This window comes from Fringilla coelebs (genome assembly GCF_963513975.1).
Source record: "Fringilla coelebs genome assembly, chromosome: 1".
NCBI lineage: Eukaryota > Metazoa > Chordata > Aves > Passeriformes > Fringillidae > Fringilla > Fringilla coelebs.
In genome coordinates this window covers 135,345,819-135,367,140 of record NC_140028.1, presented here as the reverse complement: position 1 = coordinate 135,367,140, position 21,322 = coordinate 135,345,819, and the positions used below count along the sequence as shown (strand labels likewise).

Below are 21,322 nucleotides of genomic sequence, written 5' to 3'. Positions count from 1 at the left end.
TAGCCTCCACTGTGAATTTTGGTCTAATTTTTCAACATTTTCCTCCTGTCTTTTCTAGGACTTCTGCACTCTGTCCTTCCATCCATACATCTGTTTGTTTGTTTGTTTGTTTGTTTGTAGCAAATGCAGTAAATTTCACTTTAGGCTTGGACAGCACTTTCCAGTTTGGCTTCCTGACAAGCCCCTCCATCAAGTGGCCTGCATTCATTTGCGTTGTGTCTGATTTTCATCAGGTTCCTCTCTGAAGCCTATTCCTCCTGGCTGTTACCCAGGTGAGCAGTCCTGCTGCAGTCAGTGATAATAACTGCCTGTAATTAGTACTTAAACAGATTTGTAGGGTTGGGGCTTACTTCTTCCCCCCTGCTTTGGACAGCATCAATCTACTTTCAAGTCACGCTTTATCAGAAAAAGAGAACACCAAGAATTTAGAAAGGTTTGCTATCAGGTTCCACAAAGGGATATGCTTGGGAGGAACACGTTGGTTTTGTTTGAGAGACACACAAAATAGACTATGATTTGCATAAGGAGCTGAGAGAGAACTGAATGAGGGGTCGAGGGAAGGGGTTTCATTGACTTCAAAGAGTGTTGGATCAGATTCATGCAGACCATCTGCAACTTCCTTTGATGCACCAGCAAACTGGAGATAACAAGCCTCTCTTCTCTACATGCCCTGCGTAGGGCATTATGTGAAGAAGGACTTCCAGCCTGGCAATGGCACAAGCCACTCTTAGAAGAGAAAGTAGACCCATATAATATCTTTGGGGGAAGCTGTTTTTCTGAGGTGATTGAATGTTGCAGCAGGTTTGAAAGCAAACGTGCCCTAGAGGTCACTGCAGAGCAGCCATTTGAGTCGCAATGTGTTTCGAGGGAAAATTGTCAAAACGCTTTGGAATATTAGATTTATTTGAGGTGATTTTCAGTAGTCATTGTCCATCTCTCTCCAAAACCACCCAACCATATGCCATACCTCCATAGAGCAGGATCCCAAAACTCTACCCTGTTACCTTTCTCAGGTGGAATGTCACCTCCCTCATGCCACACCCTTCACCTCATATTCCCGCCTACTCGCTTTACCACACCTCACCCCGTGAGGTCTTCCTGCTGTGGAGCAGCCCAGTCTCATCATCCTACCTCTGCCACATTTCCCCAGCATGCACAGGCTGCCATGGTTCCATCTAATAGCTTTGCTTGCCTTCCTCCATCCAGAGGAGTGGTTCTGATGGCAGAGAGGGATAGGTCCTTGCAGTGGTTGCCACAGACTGGGAAGTCACCCCAAGCACAGCTGTACACCTCTGATCTGCTGTATTTATCTGTGGAGAGGTGCTTAGGGGACTTTGTTAAATACTGTGGTATGGGTGGAGCAGAGAAGTTTTATTGCCTCTTTGGAGAAATTCATCTGCTTCCTCCAACATTTATCAATTGGCAATTTCTGGCTATTCATGAGGCAGGTATAGAGCAAAAAGGTGAAATTTTGCAGAAAAGATAAATTGGCACAGAGGTAATAGAAATAAAAATAGCAACAGGATCAAAATAATAAGCCCTCATAAGTATTTCTACAGCCCTTTTCATCTGTACAAGTAAAACAATTTTCAAGAGCTAAAAGAATCAAGCCTCTCAGCAGTGCTCATACACCAGTAATATGCAGATTCTTTCACCTATTGCTAACTGCTGTCATCCCTGAATTAGGAGAGAAAAGCTGTTCATTGCTCAAGGCAAGGATGATTTAGGGTATGAGAGGCTAACTCAAACTGTAAGACAAGGAAGCATTTAGAGAGTTGGCCAGGCCACTGCCTTACAAAAAAAGCCATGGATCTTTAACACCAAGTGGTCAGGCCCTCAGTTTGACGTCTCAGCTGATAAAACAGGAAAGGTGAAAGCAGGGGCAGAACCAATCTTTTAACAGCTGGCTATAGGAGAAGACAAATTTGTAAACTGAAAGAGGGACAAAGGAAAAACATTTACCCCCCGCTTTTAATAGAGATTCATTCATAAAACTTAAGTGAAGGCTACAAGGTCATAGAAAGTTACATGTGATCCAGTTTTGGAAAATGCCCTTCTTACAGACTAAGCCCAGAGGCAGAGGCTATTTTAGCTATTGCCAAGGAGAAGTGTCATCAAGGCCCCTTTTTTCCTTCTCTGGGGGCCTAAGGAAACTCCAGCTAGACATATTGTACATGACAAGGTTTAACAATCTTTGTTCATAATGGATCCAAGCGTGAACCCAAGTGCATTCAGGAGAGGCCCAGGACTGAGAGGTAAAATGTAAAGCCTGAAATAGGGAGGGAACATTTTCTGGATTGGGATAGGGTCATTCCTGGGGCAGTGGACGTATGCGGGTTCATTTTGCACCTGGTATTCTGATTAACAGTGAGGCCAATCTCCTGAACTTCCCAAGCATGAACACCTGCTTCTAGCACTGCTCATATCCTAGCCTTCACAAGGCTTTCTCCTTCAGTAATTCCAGGAAATGCATAGGCATCCCATGTCTCTGTCAGAAGTATCCCCAAGAGACTTTCACACCAGGAAGGATTGACCTCAGCTCTCCCATTTCTGAGAGCTCACAGACAGCTCTTCAGCTGACATCCACCAGCTGTGTCATCATCTTTCAGTGCTGACTCCTCTGAAAAGGAAAACACAAATTCTTGTTGTCCCCGACTCTAGCACCTTCCTCTGTGTTGCCTTTGACTCTTCCATAGAAGCTGGGCAACAGCTGCTGTTTTTTCCTGTTCCTTTTCCTGCTATTACAAGGTGTCTGGATCCATCTTTTGATCTTCCACAAATGACACCTAAGCAAAGATGACCCAGTTGAGGTCCACATTTCTACATCTCGTGCATCAGTAGTACAACAGCCCTTGTTTCCTGAATGAAGCAAGCTGTGCAAGAATCCCTTATGACTTTTTTACCATCTTTCTCCTGATTTCTGTGGCAACTCCTCTGCCCTTGATGAGTGTTTCTGGAAGTTGCCTTGTAAATGTTGTCAAGCCATGTGTGCAAAGCAGGTGAGCGGAATGAGCACAGCTGAGGTTTGCTCTGCCACGGGATCCGAGCCCCGGAGCCTGCAGGGGATGCAATCCCCGGAGCCTGCAGGGGATCCAAACTCCGGAGCCTGCAGGGGATCCAAACTCCGGAGTCTGCAGGGGATCCAAACTCCGGAGTCTGCAGGGGATGCAACCTCTGGAGCCTGCAGGGGATGCAACCCCCGGAGCCTGCAGGGGATGCAACCCCCGGAGCCTGCAGGGGATCCAAACTCTGGAGCCTGCAGGGGATGCAACCCCCGGAGCTTGCAGGGGATCCAAACTCCGGAGTCTGCAGGGGATCCAAACTCCGGAGTCTGCAGGGGATGCAACCTCTGGAGCCTGCAGGGGATGCAACCTCCAGAGCCTGCAGGGATCGGATCCCCGGGGGCTGCAGGGATCGGATCCCTGGGGGCTGCAGGGATCGGATCCCTGGGGGCTGCAGGGATCGGATGCCCGGGGGCTGCAGGGATCGGATCCCCGGGGGCTGCAGGCTGGATCCCCGCAGTCACCCCCGGCACGGGCAGGGAGCTGCTGACTCGGACGTGGCTGCAGGACCGTGTGCTCACTCATCTCTCTGGCACCAAGGGGAGCGAAGTGATGTGGAGCTAGGAGGGATCAGGCACAAGGTGAGGGTGAGTGCAGTCAAGAAGCCAGAGCCCAGGGAGGAGGAGCGAGGAAGGATACCACAGAGCTAGAAAAAAAATAACATCACAACAAAAGAGAAGACAGTAAAAGGAAGCGCAATAATGGGCGTGCATTTCTCTTTCTTCTGCCCCATGGCAAGCTGCCAATCTCTTCCACACAAATTCCTCAGTGCTACTAAAACCAGTCCCCATGGACACACCTGCCTTGAGACAAATTCTTTTAGTCTTGCAATAATCTGGGCACTTCTTCAATAAGGCGCTTTGCTTTTAAACTGCTTTGCCTTTGTGAATTTTGGCAGCAGCTCACACTTGGAGAGCTTTTGAGAACCCTTTCTGTAATCAGATTTCCCTGTCCTGCCCAGGGGACTGTGGGCAAGTCACTTCCCACAGCTGTCCCTCAGCTTCCAATTCTGTGACGTGTGGCTCACCACTACCTCAAAGGGCTGGGGTGAGGCAACGCTAGTGTGTGAAGTGCTGTGGAATAAATCCATGAGGGTGCCGGGTGCTGAGCAGCACATGACGCGCTGTGAGCGTTGTGTTACCATCAGCTCATCACTCGGCTATGGCAGGAGGTGGGGCAGGCCCTGGAGTGTGGTTTAAAACACTTCACTGCCCAGTGCAAAACTCCATAAAGTGAAGGAAAGAGGAGGCAGTGGAGTCATGTCACAGGACTTATTTCTTCTACGCAGTAGGGCCAAGGTTTAAGACCAGAAAACACAAACATGCTTAGGAGTACCAGCTAAATACTCAGAAAAAAAGAAAATCTCTAGCTGAGACTTTTTCACTTCTTTTTCATGCAGGCTATCTCCTGAGCCACCTTATGCTGGAGGTGTTTAGGGGTGGCAAAAATCCTGTATTTGCACTGACAACAGTCTCCCTTCTTTTCCTGTTCTGACCAAAATCAGACTAGGCTGTCCACAGGCATAAAAAAAGAGACCAAATGATTTGCAGCATGGTGCAGTAGAAAAGAGCATCACTACAATTCTGTGAATACATGGCTAAAATAATGGCCATTATGACTTCTGCCCATTTCTGCCCATTCTGATTTTCTTCTGAGTGAATTTTCTAGTAATGTAAGAGCAACCTGATCTTTCTTCCCTATTTTCTCTCTTTTTTATTCTATAATTTCTAACCAAGCTGGTGACATATTTGCTCTGAGAAAGAGGTCAAGTTTCTCTTTATGAGCCAATTTCCCTGTGTTGACTTAGACTTGGTTTTAATACCATAGCTGGAAAACATATGCTAAGTTTACTTCCTCTTTTTTGGCAATAGACACGCTCTCCCCCCTAAACAATCAATTACCAATTAAAAGTAGGGTCTAAAGATACGGATGCTGTCATGAGCCATGCAGAGTCTAATTCTGGCTTGGATTTGAAGTCTTGGGCAAACCAATAACTTTTTCTCGTCAAGTCTTCCCTCAGCAAAAGAGGGAATAGTTACTTGCCTTGTAGAGATGCTGTAAAGACTGAGAAAGTCATTAAATAGTTTATTTAATATGTAAAAAATCTCTTAAGAATTACGTAGAAACCTCAATTAGGATTTATAAACAGACTATTTAAAACCACAGTGGGATAAAAAGTATCACCATTGAAACTAATTAATGAAATAACCATGGTAAAAACTCCTCAGATATGAAGAATGGAACATAAATCTGCAGTTGCCTGGCAGAGTATATTCGACCCAGAAAAGCAACTGCTCTTTTTTCACTATGGTTGAACAAAGTAATTGCAGACACATGAGGAAACTCTTGTAGCCTATGATATTCCTTGGTAATGCCTTCCATTATTATTGGTCTTTATTTTTCATGATCTTATAACACTTTGGGCCTTTAGTTGGGGTCTGTCCTGGTGTGGCTGGTACCACAGACACAGAAGATAATGAAGTGCCCTGCCCCAAATAGCTTTTGGTCAGAGATCCCAAGTGTCCAACAGCTTACATTGCATTGGAAGGCCACGTACCATCACTCTGATTTTACACACGTGCTCAAATTTTCCCCTTTTCCACTGGGTCACATGAAGCAGAACAAGGCTGCTTATCTCAGTGTCTGACTCCCCCCTCAGTGGGGGCCTCGCTGTGTTTGCTTGGTGACATACCAGTGCAGTGCAGGTCAGGTGCTGTGCTTGGAGCCATGGATCTGCTCATGTGATCATGTATCAGTAACACTGCACAAGTTGAACTGAGACCTTCCAGGACTCTTTCCTCAGGTCATCCTGCTCCATGAGTGAGGAGGCACCAGCTGCTGCTAACTCCAAACATCCAGTTGCATACAATGATTTTCGTAGGTGTGAAATAAATGTGCTCTCTGCTCTGGCAAGCTCCCTCTGTGAGTAGTAGGTACTAACTTGCCGGTTTACTAAGAGCTGATCTACACCAACCGTGTCCACCCATCCAAGGTACTAAACTGAGTGTGGTTTGCACATAGGTCTGTGTGGATACTTGTTTTGTCAGCTTCATGGTCTGTTTTGTTTGCATGGCACTTTAATTTGTAAAAGGTGTCAGTGAGACCTGGAATCTCTAGGGGCAGGAAAAAACAGGTATTTTGCCAGTTCAACTTTAAGCCACCTGCAGAAGTGAGGAGTATTTCCACTGGTATCCCAGCCAAATGTCACTCTTCTAAGGCAGGTGCTGGCTTCCTCCACCAGCACTTGGCTGAACACAAGAGTCCGCAGGAAAACCTTCCCCCTTTCTGAGAGAACCCTCTCCTGTTAGGAAACACAAGGAGAGGAGAGAAGGCTGCCTGACTAAAGAATGCCTTTAAAGGTCAAATAACCTTTTCAGTTGCTGTGCAATGGATTTTAAGACAAAGAAACATACAAAGAGTGGATAAAAGTATACCAGGATAAGGGGGCACGTGAATTCAGATAGTGCAAAGACTGTGATTTCTGTATGACCTGTGAAGACCCTTGAGAGCAGAGACCTGAGCAGGCTGAGCAAGAGCAGACAGAAAATACAGTGGGTGATGCAAGGGCAACCCTGAGAGGCAGAGCATGATGCAGCACAGGCAGAGCAAGCAGCGTGTTAGTGCTGTTAACAGACACCCCCGATGGCAATGGGACTGTCACCAGCTCTGACACTACCTAAAATCAGTAGCACCAAGTGTTGGCTTCACTCATGCTGCCTCACACCTCTGGTGGGCTGTGTGCCATTCTGGTTTAGGTTGGCTGTAGTGATCATTGCTTCTATGATATTTTTGGATTTGTAGAGCTACGACATCAGGGAATTATAGAGTTCCCCTGTAGAAAGCAGAGGAGAATGAAAAACCACAGAGCTCCAAGATGGAAGGAGCAGAAATAAATTCAGTGCAGTAGAGGTCCATTTTCTGAAGACATTAAACAGCTTCAAGACTGCACTAGTAAATGAACACACCCTTTTTATCACTGAGGCAACCAAAGTGGGGAGAGTGGAAACAGGCTGTTATAGGTAAAGCCAAATGAGATGTTGCCTAGTAACTCTCAGCAGGGAAGCATTTAAACCCAGCCAGTTTAGTGAAGCTGATGTTCTGAGTCAGAGATTATTTTCCCTGGAAAAAATTCTGAAGGAAGGAAAGCTCAATTTAACAGACATAGGATTTCTTTTGCTTTTAGGGCAAACTGTAATGACAATGCTTGAGAGAATGCAGAAGTATTTACAAACTTGTACAAGGAGGAACAGACAAGGCATCAAAAGCAACACTTTACCAAGCCTGGTTTTTTAATGCCAATTTATTTCCCCCAAATACAGTAAATTCCATACTGATTTTTATTTTTGGATTCTGAAATACATAAGTGATAACAGAAGTCTGCAAATATTACACATATCATTACATTATTATAATATAATTGCTGTAAGAGAAGTTTCTGGAACCAACCCTATTTCAACTCTGCTGTTGGATGCAGAATCAAAATAATTGATTTAAAAGAAGAAAGACTTCATGTCTCCCCTGGTTCCATTGCCTGAAATAGTTTTAATTAGGTTCTCCTTCAGGACTTTGCTTTTATGGGTTCACAGAAAAGTCACTTGGCTCAGCTAAAGGTCTCTCACATCAGGGGCAAAAAAAAACCCTCAGACCTTATTTGAAGATTCATGTTATTTTTTGCTTCCCTTTAGAAGGATATGATGATTTTATAGAAGTTTAAGTTTACCATGATCAGCCATGTACATCTGTGTTCCTGAGTGCCACAACTACTGCTCAGAATAGGCAGTCAGGTTCAGGAGACCACCTCATTTCAGCAGCCTCAATACAACTAATGATGATAGCTGCAAATGTGAACTATTGCACAGATTATTATTTTTTTAAAATTAAAAATACAATAAGCAGATCAACACACCACACTGACCATGAAAAGACAGACTGACAAAGAGTTAAAACAAAAATATATATTTTATCAACAATGATAACAGCTGGAAAACAAAGCTACTACAGCATAAATACTAAAATTTGAGTTATATATTAAAAGCGTGAAAGTTTTCCACAAGCATGCAGTATGAGCAGAGAAAGAATGTTCTGCAAGCCAGAGAGAGCCACTTCTCACTGACCAGAGCCTGGTTTGAAGTTCAATGAAACGCTGTTGATACAGAACCTCTGCCCAGAAGGTGTGGGTCCATCATCAAACACATGGCCTAGATGGGCGTCACACTACAACAGAAATGATTACCATTTTATTATTGTATTGCTGAAAATGACAGAATCATTCAGGTTGGGAAAGACCTCTCATTCATAGAGCCCATCTTTGACTGATCACCACCAGGGCACTAATTGCCACGTCCAGCGGTTTCTTGAACAAAGAAAGTCACCAGGCATGGTTACTCCACCACTTCCCTCAGCAGTCCATTCCAATGCTTAACAACCCTTTTCATGAAGAAATTCCCTCTGATGTACAGCCTGAACCTCTCTGATACAGCCTGAGGCCATGTTCCCTTGTCCTGCCTCCAGCTGCCTGGGAGAAGAGCCTGACCCCCACCTGGCTGCAGCCTCCTTTCAGGCAGCTGTAGAGAGGGACAAGGTCACCCCTGAGCCTGCCTTTCTCCAGGCTAAGCATCCCCAGCTCCTTCAGCTTCTCCTCATCAGACTTGTGCTTCAGACCCTTCCCCAGCTCCATTGCCCTTCTCTGGACTCTCTCCAGCACCTCAATGTCCTTCTTGTAGTGAGGGGCACAGAACTCAACCCAGAATTCAAGGTGTGGCCTCACCAGTGCCAAGTACAGGGTTGTGGTCACTGCCCTGGTCCTGCTGGCCACACTGTTGCTGATCCAGGCCAGGATGCCATTGGCCTTCTTGGCCACCTGGGCGCTCTGTGGCTCATGTTCAGCTGCTGTTGACAGCACCCCCAGCTCCTTTCCCTCCAGGCATCTTTCCAGCCCCTCTGGCCCAGGCTGTAGGTGCAGGGGTTGTTGTGACCCAAGGGCAGGAGCAGGCCCAGGCGCTCGGCCTTGGTGGAGCTCAGAGCTCTGGGCTCTGCCATCAATGCAGCCTGTCCAGGTGCCCCTGCAGAGCCTTCCTGCCCTCCAGCAGCTCAGCACTGCCACGCAGCTGGGTGTGTCTGCAGACTGCCTGAGGGTGCCCTGGATCCCCTGGTGTGGATCACTGGTAAAGCCATGGAACAGAACTGGTGCCAGCACTGAGCCCTGGGGAACACCACTGGTGACCAGAAACCATTGTCATTGCATTTATTATCATTGGAATTATGGACCAACATTATTATTACTGTGCTATCCTGAATTAAGAAACTTCCATGATTAAATCACTGTTGAATTGTATGAGTGGGAGAGTCCTGGGGAGTGACAAGGAGTCACATCTTGTCAGTAGGCAAGTATCTTCCCCCAAACAAGCAGATGCCAGAAGAGAAATTCAAAAGGTATTATTGCCAGAAGGTATAGGAAATAAATGAGTGGATCTAAACATCTCAATATGTCATGAGAATTTCAAGTTCATAAGTCACTGTAGGTCATTCTCACAGATCAACTGAGGATCCCCCTCTCAAATTGCTGACATGAAAATATTAGACACAGTATAGCTATCAGTGACATTATAAAATTAGAATGTCTTCAGTTATGGTTCTTGAAGGTGCTTGCTGCATATGGCTGCAAATGTGAACTCTTCTGAGATAAGGAACTGCAGCAAATTCTTGGTACATTTGCAGATGTACCTAAGCCTGCTGCAAGCACACTGAAGGACAGCATTAACAATCTTAACAGTTTACAAAAACACAGAGACACACAGAAACATTAAAAGAAACCCAAATCCAAAATGCAATTCATTAAATTCAATTGCATACTTTTATACCTTAACAGGAGCAAAAAACAGATTCAGGGTTGGGAAGAATTGGTTAAGGGTGGCAGTTGCTTAGAAAAAGAACCTGGGTATTACAGCAGGTTCCAAAATAAATATGTGTCTGTGTAATATGGTCTGTGGAAAGGTAAAGGTGTAAGGACAGGAACACCATTTCTAACACACCTGAACAGTCTCTAGCCCCTGCTTCAGGCTGGGGTGCAATGCTATGTCCAACCTTGCACTCTACTACAAGAAGGAAAAGGGTCAGTTGGGAAGGATGCAAAACAGAGCAACAGGATGGTGAGCACACTAAAAAACACTGAATAAAAAGGAACAGTTCAAGGAACTGGAACTTTCTAGTCTAGAAAAGAGATGACTGAGGGAGTCAAAATAGCTAGAAAAAATAGAAGGGTAGCTTCTGTGAAACAAGAGAATCCGCAGAAATAGCTGTGGAGATGCAGGGCACAGCTACCACCCTGCAGGGCAAATAGTAATGGCTGCAAATGGCTTCAAGGGCTGGTGTCTCAATCTCTGAATATTTTAAGAACACCTACAGCAAATATTTAGCAAGGCTGAAGGAGGAAGAACTGTCCTTGTGATGGGCCAAATGCATGGACCCTATCTCAGCGTCTCTTCTACCATCTCCTGTCACACCTTGCAGCACACCTTGAGTACATTTTCTGTGTAAGCTCCAGCCTTTCGCTATACATACACAATTGCTTTCCCCAGTCACACACAATTGCTTTCCCCAGTCACACACTTTTCTTCAGCTCAGACTTGGAAAGAATGGCTCCAGTGATACTGCAATTCTCACTGTTGTATTTAGGTAGATTCATTCATGGGCACAAAGAAAACTTATCTGCTAAGTTTTGTGTCTCTGTGTATCATCTCCAAAATAAACATACCTGTTTGCAGACAACTTCAGTTCTTCTTGACCCCAGTGAGTTATCTGGTCGTCTCACAATATTGGTGCTACTTTCATCTCTGCCACAAGTACCATAAGCCTCAGAAAAAGATGGCCATCCAGTCCCAGAATCGTACTTCTTCTCTGAACTGTAGTGGAAACCAGATCTTGTTAGTTAATAATAGAGATGCTACAAAAGAGTCTGCTTCTATTAAAGAACACTGGCTTCTTCCCTCATTCCTGTGTTGTACCAATATTGATTAATTAATATTTGCAACAGTAGAAGTTCTCTCATTGGCATCAGACTGTGCTGGAAACTCTTTGCCAAAGGGAATTCTCAATCAGTTCACAACAGAAGATTTTGCCTCACTGTTTCTATTTCAATGTCGGGTTGGTATTTTATAAAGCTTAGAAAAGGGTTTTTTCCTGACAACTGTGCTGTACTAACATTATGCTGTTACACCTACAGAGCTGCAGTTTGAAGCCTGGCTCAATCCAGCAACCTCAGAGAAGAGAGTTTACAAGAAGAAATGAAGAGTGGACAAAGGCTGGGCTGGCCCACCAGACCAAGCTCGTGCCTGATGATGATAGAGGCTTTGTCTTGCAGTCAGCCATCAAGCTGGTTTGGAAAATCTAACAGAGCCTTGCTCAAACCATCAATCAACCAATGACAAATCCTCACAGCACAAAGATCTACTTTTCCCAAGAGATAATGGCAGGCATGAGAAACAGTACAACAGACTGTCAGCTTGCGGGTGACTCCTGTTAACATCCAGGGTGACCAACACTGTTTAGCTGCATATTAAAACCCAGAGAGTGTTGGCAAATATGATCAAAAGACATTTTAGGGATTTGGTACAGAAATGAGATAATCCCTTTTGTTTAAAATTGTGCAAGCTTTGACAGCAATATAAACCTTTTCTTATCAAAGAGGGACCTAGCGTGAGTCAGGACAAGAAATTAAGATAGGTTCAGATACTTCTCAGATTAGTGGTCTGGAGACTCACCACTACCATTTCCTCACGATTTCTCATGGTTTTTTCCCCAGTTTCACAAACCCAATGCTGTTACTGGCATCTAGTGGTGGATGGAGACACCAGCACCACTAGCAACTCTTGATCAAGGGGATTAAAAGGTTAGTTACGACAGAATTTAAAACTAAGTATGTAATATCTATCATGTGTATTTTGGTGGGTCGTTCACACAGCAAAGAAAAATCTGGAAATCTTAATTCAGTGCCTTTTAGAAAAATAAGGAAAACAAACTGGGCAAAAAACTTAAAAAATCCAACCCAAAGAGCAGTCATGAGTCTTTGCATGAGTCAGCATTTTTCTAATAATCTGCACAGGGCTGTCCTTGAGTAATGCAGCTGGGGAAATAAAAGATGTTTTGCTAGCACAGAATGACCAAAGGCTAGTTTTTTTGTGGGCTGTTGCTTAGTCATTTACATCAACACACAGCCATGAGAAATGTTCTCCTTCCCCTCCTCTCCGCAAAACTGGAGAGCAATAGGACACAGCACAGGAGCAGCCTGCTCTGAAGCAAATGCAGTTTGCAGACTCTGTGTTTGTGCATCAAGCTCCTCAGGGCTCCAGGCCTGTTTCTTTCCAGCTCAAGAAGGCTCCCTGCTTTCCCTGCCACAAAACCACATGAACACTGTCCCTACCAGCCACAGAGTCCCCAAAAATGTCCTGGGGGACACATATCCATACATGACTTCTGAGCTTACCTGACATACATCTGTTCAGTTTCTTTTTTATCAAAACTCTCTATTTTTTGACACAGGAATCCTTATGTTTATTCACACATAGATACAAAGATGCTCTTTGAAAACCCACAGAGTCAAGGAAGGTCTTTAACACTGTGTGGGTTTTGCATCTGACCCTGACTGACTCTGTCCCTTACATGCCACTCACAATACTTAATTTTATTGTAGATGTTTTGCACTGCTAAAGGAACAATCTTTTGAGCTGTTAAACTAGCTCTCAACAGAAATGGTCTCTGTGTGGTTTTATTAAGAGTAATGTCACTTAGATTCCCTAATAGAAACATTTTAGTACCTAAAAATATTGCTGTTCAAGATCATATTTGTCCTTTGAAGTATTTCAGCACTTAATTTATGGATAAATGGACTTTCCCTAAACATATGCATTAGATTAGACCTCGACACACCATTCCTCCAGCACATGTCATTTACTTTGATCCCTGTTTCAGTCGTCCTGGATGGAATCCAGATAATTTTAAAAAGTGCTTTTTGCTGTATGAATCTCAGCTGTAGGTTTATGGTTTGATGAAGGTTTGAGATTTCATTAAAGCACCACAATTTGCTGTCTGTAAAGGTTAGGGGTTTGTTCCATGTATTTCCAACTCTTTTAAATGTATATTTGGTAGCAGAAGGTACTAAATTCTGATTTAAATATATACACAGGTTTCAAAGAAAGGAAGAAATACTTCATACTTACCTGCAGCTAATGATCTAATGCATTTGAAAAAAACCAAAAAAATCACAAGAACATTTTTAATGGACTAGGAAATAAATATGATGAATTAATCTCTTATCCAATACCTCTTCTCCCCCTCATTGCTTGTGTTGTCCACAGCATAACATCTCAATGGAAAATATATTTTCAGGTGATTTTTCACATTTAATAGTTTCCTTTTTTCCTACAAGATTTCTTTTTCCTGAAAGTTTGGCCTTTTTTGTCTGTGAGGCTTAGCATTATCTTGTGCTGCAAAGTGCTTGTATTCTCTGAGAGCTGGATAGTGCAAAGGGCAGCCTGACTGTTTGGTTATATTGCTGTTTTGTTACTAGTTTAACAACAGAAGCAATTCCCTCCAGTGTTTGTCTCTCTTCATGTTGGCCCGTCAATATCAATTGTCTAATATAAAAGGGGCCAAAATTGAAGGAAAATCTGAAGGAATGGAAGGAACTCTTCCACAGCTTAGTACTTTACAATTTCTTTAATTTATCTGAATTTTCCAGAGGTGTTTTTAGATTTTATATTTCTCTTCAGAGTATTTTGTGATGCTGAGCTAGCATCAGAAATTAATGTATTTAGTATTCATTAGCAAACCTCTGTGGAAAATTATACATTTAAGCAATTGCATGTTTGCATAACAATAATTTTCTGCACTTGGCCAGAGGAAAACTAATCGTACACAATTATCATTTAATTGCTTAGTTTAGGTTTATTTTCAATACATCCATTACATTTTCCCCTCCTTTCTTACTATCCAGATCTCTTGATCCTTAGCATCCCATTTGAAGTTCTGTTCTGTAATTCATCCTTTAAATCAGCCACATTTCATTCAATTCTCAGTTGGGAATAAATAAGGGCTATTTTCTAAAAAAATATGAGAAACTGTCTTTCCTGGTTCAGTTACAGAGAACAGAACACTCTCTGCACATCCTACTCCAAGGCACTCTATTTCCTTTTACTTAGATGTTAATGAAGTTGCAAAATATATGGTATTGTAAAGAGCACAGAGGTTAACTGTGCAATCATCTGCAGCCAGGCTCTAAAAAGTAGATGTAACCAAAAAGGCAAGAATAGTGGAATTTAATTTAGGGAACAAGGAGGGAGTGGGGGTGAAGAGAAGGTCTCAGCTGCAGTGTGAGGGACCCAGCAATGAGAACATCACAACACTAGACAAAGGCAGACCAAGGTTTCTCCAGCCCAGCGGCACGAGTGGCAGAAGATGAGTTTGGAGGAGCACAAGAACAGAGCAAACACACAGTGATACTCATGCATAAATACATGCATTTTGCAGCAGCTTGTGGTTTAAGGACCTTTAGACAGAGAATTATTATCAACTAGAATGAAGTGTGTCAGGAGAAACAGGCATCCTGACAGCCGTGTGCTGGCCACGGGAAATCCTCATCAGCTCAAGGAAAAGGCATACCATGGATCTGTGTCACCACAGGCATCCTGGAAGACTTACACTTGGGCACCAAGGGATTGCTCTTCTGACCAACACTCTTCATGCCATTCATGAAAAAGACATTGCCCTTCCTGCCACAATCAGTACATGTTAAAGATGCTGGGAAATCCAGAGGATGTTACCTGAAGAGGGGGGCATTGCAGCACACACAGCAGTATATTCCTGATTCTGTGTTATTCAGGTAGATCCCACTGAATGGCTTTTCAAATAGGAAGGAAAAAAGAGAAGTTAATAATGTAGGTCTTTAAAAGCTCACCATCTGGAAGAAGCATGTAGGAATCAGATTCAAAACAGGAGAAAAACCATAAAAAGAAGGCTTTGCGGGGGGGCTTTGAAGAACAAACATTAGCAGCCTGAAAAAATGAAGGGGAGGATGCCTTTGGGCTAGTAGTGAAGACTACTCCCTACCCCCACAAACTCTGAGACCAGTCAGATGCATAAATCATCCAGGTACCAAGGATGGAGTTGTGACCTCCAAGAAACCGGTGAAATGTGCAGGACACCGAAGGCCAGGACTCTGCTATGGACTGCCACAACTTTAAAGTGGCTTTACAAAGAGACTCTCCTCCTTCCTGCATGGCCTGGTACTGGGATCCTTATTTTACAGATATGGATCTGGGCACAGATCACATGGTACATGCTCCATGTGTGCAAAAGTCCCGTCTCTGGGCTAGGGACAACCAGCACCCCACCCACAATGCTACATGGCTTCCTTCCCAGCAGGAGGAAACATGGGGACATGTGGGCGGGTGATCTGGCACCAGAGGGAGAGCCCATCTCCTGAAGAGAGCACTATGTTTAAGATTTCCATGGCTAATCTACATATGGTCATAAAAAGGAGACTACAGGATAAAAATATCTGAGGATCTCCCTGTCCTCCGGGCAGGGACTCTACTCCCACCACACAAACAGTTGATCTGGCAGGAAAGTATCCCAGAAAAAAACCCCAACAAAATATGAAAAGAATGCAGAATGCTTTTCATCTGCAAAACAGCCTGGGTCAGAACATAATCCACCCTGTTCTGTATGTTGAGTCTAACTTTCATCCACAGGAAGGCAGGGGAAATCCCGTGAAGAAAGGGAGTGGTGAGAGCTCCCCAGGGCAGATTTTTCTGTGCCCAGCAGGCAGAGGAGATGGCTCACCCTTGGGCAGCATCAGCACTTTTGCTCACCGGTTCAGTTCCTTTTTCTCGTGTAACATAGAATTGTTCTGGAGTCAATTTTTTTTTCCAGTCTGTAGCAGCAGCTGCTTCAGCTTGTTTAGTGAGGGGGTCTGTGTCTTCAATTAGATATAGAGAGATAATTTAGTAAGATAGCTTAGGTCCCATTGATGCTTTCCATCATCATCTCAGTTCTCCAAAAGTTTCTATGGGTACAGACAAAGCACAGAGGGCAGTTCGGAGGCATGAGCAGGGACACATGCAGGACTTTGCATCTGCTATCCATTTGGTGTGCTACATCCAGAGAGCAGCTCCAGCAAACCACTTGGGAAGGCTTGTAAAGGAAATGGGCACCTCTGACCCCAGGTACCACCCACTCTCTCAACACAGCCCTCTGTCCTGGCTCTGGATAACTGCTGGTCTGTCAGTGCTCCTCCTGCATCCCTGGATAGCACTAAAAGGTTTGGCAAACCTCTTGGAAAAGCTCAGAAACCAGAAGTACTGTTCATCTGTGGGCTGTGGGACATGGGTAACTCCCACAGGCCACAGTGAAAAGTGATGCTAAGAAGGAGGACTGGAAGAAAGCAACACCTACAGCCCAAGCGAAATGAGGCCACAGTTAAGTGAGGGACACACAACAGCAGAGCAGAAGTCACCCATCATGGTGCAAACCTCCAGCAACATGTCCTGTGAGTCTGTACACACCAATAACACTTGTGGTGGTATGGGATTGGCAAAGAATTAATAGACTGGCTGAAAAACAGGGAATAAAATAGTTTAATACTCTCTTAATCAAAAAGTCTGAGGTGGGGAACTACCTCCCAGCCTGTCTCCCATCAGCACAGGATCCTTGATAAAAAATCATCTCCTGAGGAGTGAACCCTTGCCTGAATTCATCTCTTGCAAGGTAGAGGTGAGACGGGGGGTGGGGGAGAGGGCAGGGGGAAATTAATTTGAAAATGATAGTTTAACCAAAAAACCTCGAGCTTAGCCCGCCAGTTCAAGACAAAAACCTACAGCATGCTAACGCAGCCCTTCCTAAGTGGCCAGAAGACAGCGAGCAGGGGCTCCTTTCCCCCTCCCCAGGCGGGTACCTGTGCCTCTGTGCGCAGCGCGGCCGGCGCTCGGCAGAGCGGAGCGCAGCAGGAGGAGCAGGCGGCCGCTCCCGAGCATCCTCCCGAGCGGACGAGCCGCCATAGCGGCGGGGCGGGAGCGTGAAAGATTCCGGCTGTGTGTAATCCCTGCGTTCCACCTAAAGAATGAGACCTCATAAAAGCAATGAGTAAAGCACCCACTTAAATGCCGATGCAGCATTTGCAGGTAAACGTTTCAATCACTTCTTACCGAGGGCAGCTTAAAAATGAACACTCGCTGCGGCCGTAAACATAGCAAAATCCTGTTGAGAGATTTGCTTGCTTGCAGCTATTCTAGGTTGTTTTTAAGGAGAACAGGTCTGGTACTTGCATGCAAAAGCGCTCCTGCTGTCCTGGATGTGTGTTACAGGCATTGCTCTCAGCGCTGTGGCTCGAGGAATGGCGAAGGAGCTGTGCCATCTGCGGGCTTCCTGCTTTGTGCCATCTAAGGGCTTCCTGCAGTGATTTGCAGTCACAGCTGCCTTGGCTCAGTCTATAAATATACCTGTAACAGGACACGTGTGTTAGTTTAGCAGGCTGTCCTTAAAAGGTAGACCTAAACACAAGTTAATTTTCTAGGTTAAGCCTAATGCTACTGTCTACTTTTCTTCCAATAGTTTCATTTCTGATTTGGAATTAGTTCATCATTTCAGAAGGATAGGAAAGGAAGTGTTTTGATTACATTGGACAACAAAACTAATAATGATGCTACTAATAAACAAAGCTAATAATAAATTTACTATATATTAGTCTAATTCTTCTAGCCCAATTCTAAAATCAAAGCTAAAAAATAGTCTTGTGTGATCAGTCCTGTATGTTCACATTTGTATTGAACCCTCCTTATGCCTAAAACAGTGAGTTCCATGGCAGCTGAGGACATCCAACACAGCATCTGATCAGTACCACGGCTGCAATCACTGCCTCTGCTCGGATCCACAGAGTACTGGGGCAAAGGATGGATATCAGTGAGGCTCCTCCGTGGTGCATTCACTGTCAGCAGTAGCGGGGGGGGCAGGGCACACTGCTGATTTATGGCTTTCTCCTGGGTAATAACACAAGGTGGAGTGAAGCCAGAGTACCTGGATAAAAACCCTGGAGATGTGATGCCTGTGAGTCCTCAGGACTGTGATTCAGGATGTTAGGAGAGTAGTGCTGCTGGCAGGGAGGAGAGGGCTTTGCCTCCCCACTTTGGTGCTGGCAGAAGGCAGTATCCATACTATAGTCAGAGGGACAACATTTTTCCATATTCAGCCATTTTGGCAAGTGATGATCCTGTGAGCTTTCAACACACTTTCTAGCTTGTCCCTATGGCATCTTATATCGGTCATTTAGCCATGGTTTAGGAGGGAGGTGGAACAGGTTAGGGAGCCTTTGGTGAGGAGAGACCCAATCTGACACTTCCCCAGTTCTGGCAAGTGGCTTAGGGCTAGAAAGTGGTAGCAGGTGATGGTGTCACTCCTGGCCTCTGTCTCTAGTTCAGCTGTAGAAAAGAGGCATTTCCCTCACATTCCTGATCTTAATCTCACTCAGATGGTGTTTGCTCCTGAGGACGACAGGTAATCAATAGAGTTCTCCCTGAATTATCTGAGAAATGAAGGAGGCTGAGAGAAAGTGGTTAGTCCTGAAACTTGCATGTTGTCATGTAATTGACATCGATTTAACTGGTGCTTTTTTTAAAGACAAAATTAAATAAAAAATGAACTGTCAGTATCTTTCTTGCAGATCTCTGTTACTGGTACCACCCCAAAATGCAGCAGTTTTGAGGCAGTGGGAACTGAACCAACATGGGTCTGTTGCTGTACCATTTTCCTCAGATTCTGGAGGAGGAAAGTAGGGGTCTGGGGGGTAGTGGGAGCAGAAGGAGCACAAGGCATCAGGCTCATCAGCCCAAGCCTCATCATCCTCTCAGTTACCCAGTTCATTAAAAGCCAGTCCTTGATTAAAATGAGGGGGGTGGTTGAAGAGGCAGATCCCATTCATCCCAACAGCTGTGGTCCATATTTGAGGTGGTGCATGGCAGAGCAGGAGAAAATCCTCCATTTTCCCCTCCAACAGAAGCCTGACCCGCAGTCAACCAAACCAGCATGACAGGTCTTCCTCAAGTGGAAAACAACCCCCCAGCTGGAGGTAATTCATTTTTCAGATCTTCACTGCTGAAAAACCAAATCATTGTCTTGTCATGCCTGTAATGTTGCCTCCCATGGTTACAGCACACACCAAGCCGTGTAGCTAGGCAGACATCCGGCCTGCTTTTCTCCCCATAGACTGTTCTGAAAGCCAATTAAACTGTTACTTAATTTTCCTCCTATTTTTTTTCTCCCTTATGCACAAGAGGAAGCATTTAAAAATCTCCCCTAGCTACATTATGTAAATTTTCAAGTAAATTCTCCCTGAGTTGTAATTCAGCAGCTTTGTTGTTCAAATGTTAAAATGTCACCTGCCTCCAGCATGAACACAAGCTGCATCCAGGGAAGGGTCACTCATCCAAAGCACAGTGTCCCATTAGACATGTGTGGATGGGGAGAAGCTCCTCAGTTCCTCCTGTAGTGTGGCTCTGTGCCGAGGCAGCAGCAGCATCACATGTGTGGGCGAGAGCAGAAGGGAAGAGGGAAGCAATCACAGCCCAGACTATCCTGATAATATTTATTCGGGCTCCAGCCATTTCCCAGCTCAGGCTCTGCCTGGACTGATGGCTGTGGGCACCACGTAAGGCCTGTGCTGGCAGATACTGAGCACTCAGCCAGGCAGCAACAAGGTGCAGAAGTGAAAAAAAAAAACAAACCCTGTTTAAATTCAAACCTCTGCTTAAGCAGCTTTTGTTAATAAAGCCCCTTGACATTACCACGTATGGAAGAAAACGCTTGAAAAAAATTGTGGTGGCTTTATTTTGTATGCATTTGTATGTAATTGGTTTTCCTCTGCTCACTCTGTCAGACCTAAATGTGTGTCCCCTCCTATGGGGTGGTTCCACTGAAATACCTGGGAGCTCACCATGCAACAATTTATCTTGGATCTGTCATATGTAGGGTCCTGTGTGCCCAGGTTCCTGGGGAGTGAAGAACAGGAGTTTGGCATGAGCCCTTCAGTGGTGGGTTGTATCAGTGGGGGGCTCCACAGAAACCCTCAATCCTTTTGTAGGAGATACTGCAGGAACTCCACATCCTTCCTCAGCAGAGTTTTCTCTCTCCTCTAATAGACTGGATACAGCTCCACAGCCAGCCTCTAGCCACCCAGGTGTGATGAAACTATGAGCTCCTGGTGTATGGAGATATTGTTTCCACATGGAAGCACTATCTAAAGATATGTGGTAGTGCTCTGATGCTGAATTCCAGTGATAGAAAGGGAATTTGGCAAAATTTATTAGAAGCAGGATACCGCTGGTTTCCTCTGGACTCAATGCAGATCTGAACCTCCCTGAAGCTGATCTATGGATTCTGCTTAGATTCATTTATGGAGCAGCCTAATGTGATTCAGGTCAAAGACATCATCAGAAATAGCGAACACACAACTTCTCACTTTGTTTGCTTTATGGGTTAATGTCTCTTTTTGCTAATCATAAGCTATAGGATACCTGATTATTCTGACCTTTGTTTTTGGAAAGTAATAGGTCATATTTGTGGGCTAGCTTAAGTGGGAGCCTTCTCTTGGAGTCTAAGGGTGGAATTTGAAGAGGACAGAATAGAATAGTTCCAGTTGGAAGAGACCTAGGGGTTTGGTCCACTGTGACAAATGCTTTGAGTTGTATTAGACCAAATGTCCTCCATAGGTCCTGTCTCCAGTATAAATTATACTAGGATTCTAAATGCTTTGAGAAATTTCTTGCATAACAAGTGAAGGCGTGAATTCAAAGTTAAATGGGAATTTGCAATCACTCCTTGATAGAAAACTCAACTCTGCAATTGAGCCATTGGTTCAGCTAAAAGTAGACAGGCAGTCTGGTATGGAATATGTGTATCTTCAGGGGCAGCTATTGGGAAGCAACAAATCCAGGCTATTTCCCTGCATTACCCGGTGCATCCCCTTCATTATACCATCCAGTTCCTTGAGTCATGTGGACAATAATAATTGTGGACAGTAATAATACAATTCCACAAATTTGTGTGTGATTTCTTATCCCTTTTATCACAAGGTAGTGAAGAACTGAGATGGTCCTTCCACACAGTACCCAAAGCCTGAACAGAAAATTGAATGAACACTTATTTGGCAACAACTGTCACAGCAGCAACTTTCTGTAGTTTATCTTAATGGATTTATCACCCTGAACTAAGCCCTG

At 44.5% G+C, this 21,322-nt stretch overlaps 1 protein-coding gene across 1 annotated transcript; it reads right to left on the bottom strand.

The window, feature by feature from the left end:
- Nucleotides 1–6,235: 6,235 nt before the first annotated feature.
- Nucleotides 6,236–17,334, bottom strand: MSRB2 (methionine sulfoxide reductase B2). Its single transcript, XM_084205491.1, has 7 exons — nucleotides 17,261–17,334; nucleotides 17,011–17,168; nucleotides 15,929–16,035; nucleotides 14,879–14,955; nucleotides 10,816–10,963; nucleotides 8,177–8,276; nucleotides 6,236–6,363 (listed from the first exon to the last, which is right to left on the bottom strand). Exons 2-7 carry the CDS (start codon nucleotides 17,111–17,113, stop codon nucleotides 6,275–6,277), a joined length of 624 nt encoding a protein of 207 aa, XP_084061617.1. The 5' UTR covers nucleotides 17,114–17,168; nucleotides 17,261–17,334; the 3' UTR covers nucleotides 6,236–6,274.
- Between the last annotated feature and the right edge of the window lie 3,988 nt (nucleotides 17,335–21,322).

Coding starts and splice junctions, on each gene's coding strand:
- MSRB2 (XM_084205491.1), bottom strand. CDS start 17,113: ATGGCGGCTCGTCCGCTCGGGAGGATGCTCGGGAGCGGCCGCCTGCTC. Junction 14,956..15,928: donor GAGAAAAAGGAACTGAACCG/GTGAGCAAAAGT, acceptor CTATTTGAAAAG/CCATTCAGTGGGATCTACCT. Junction 6,364..8,176: donor GAACTTCAAACCAGGCTCTG/GTCAGTGAGAAG, acceptor GTTTCCTAACAG/GAGAGGGTTCTCTCAGAAAG.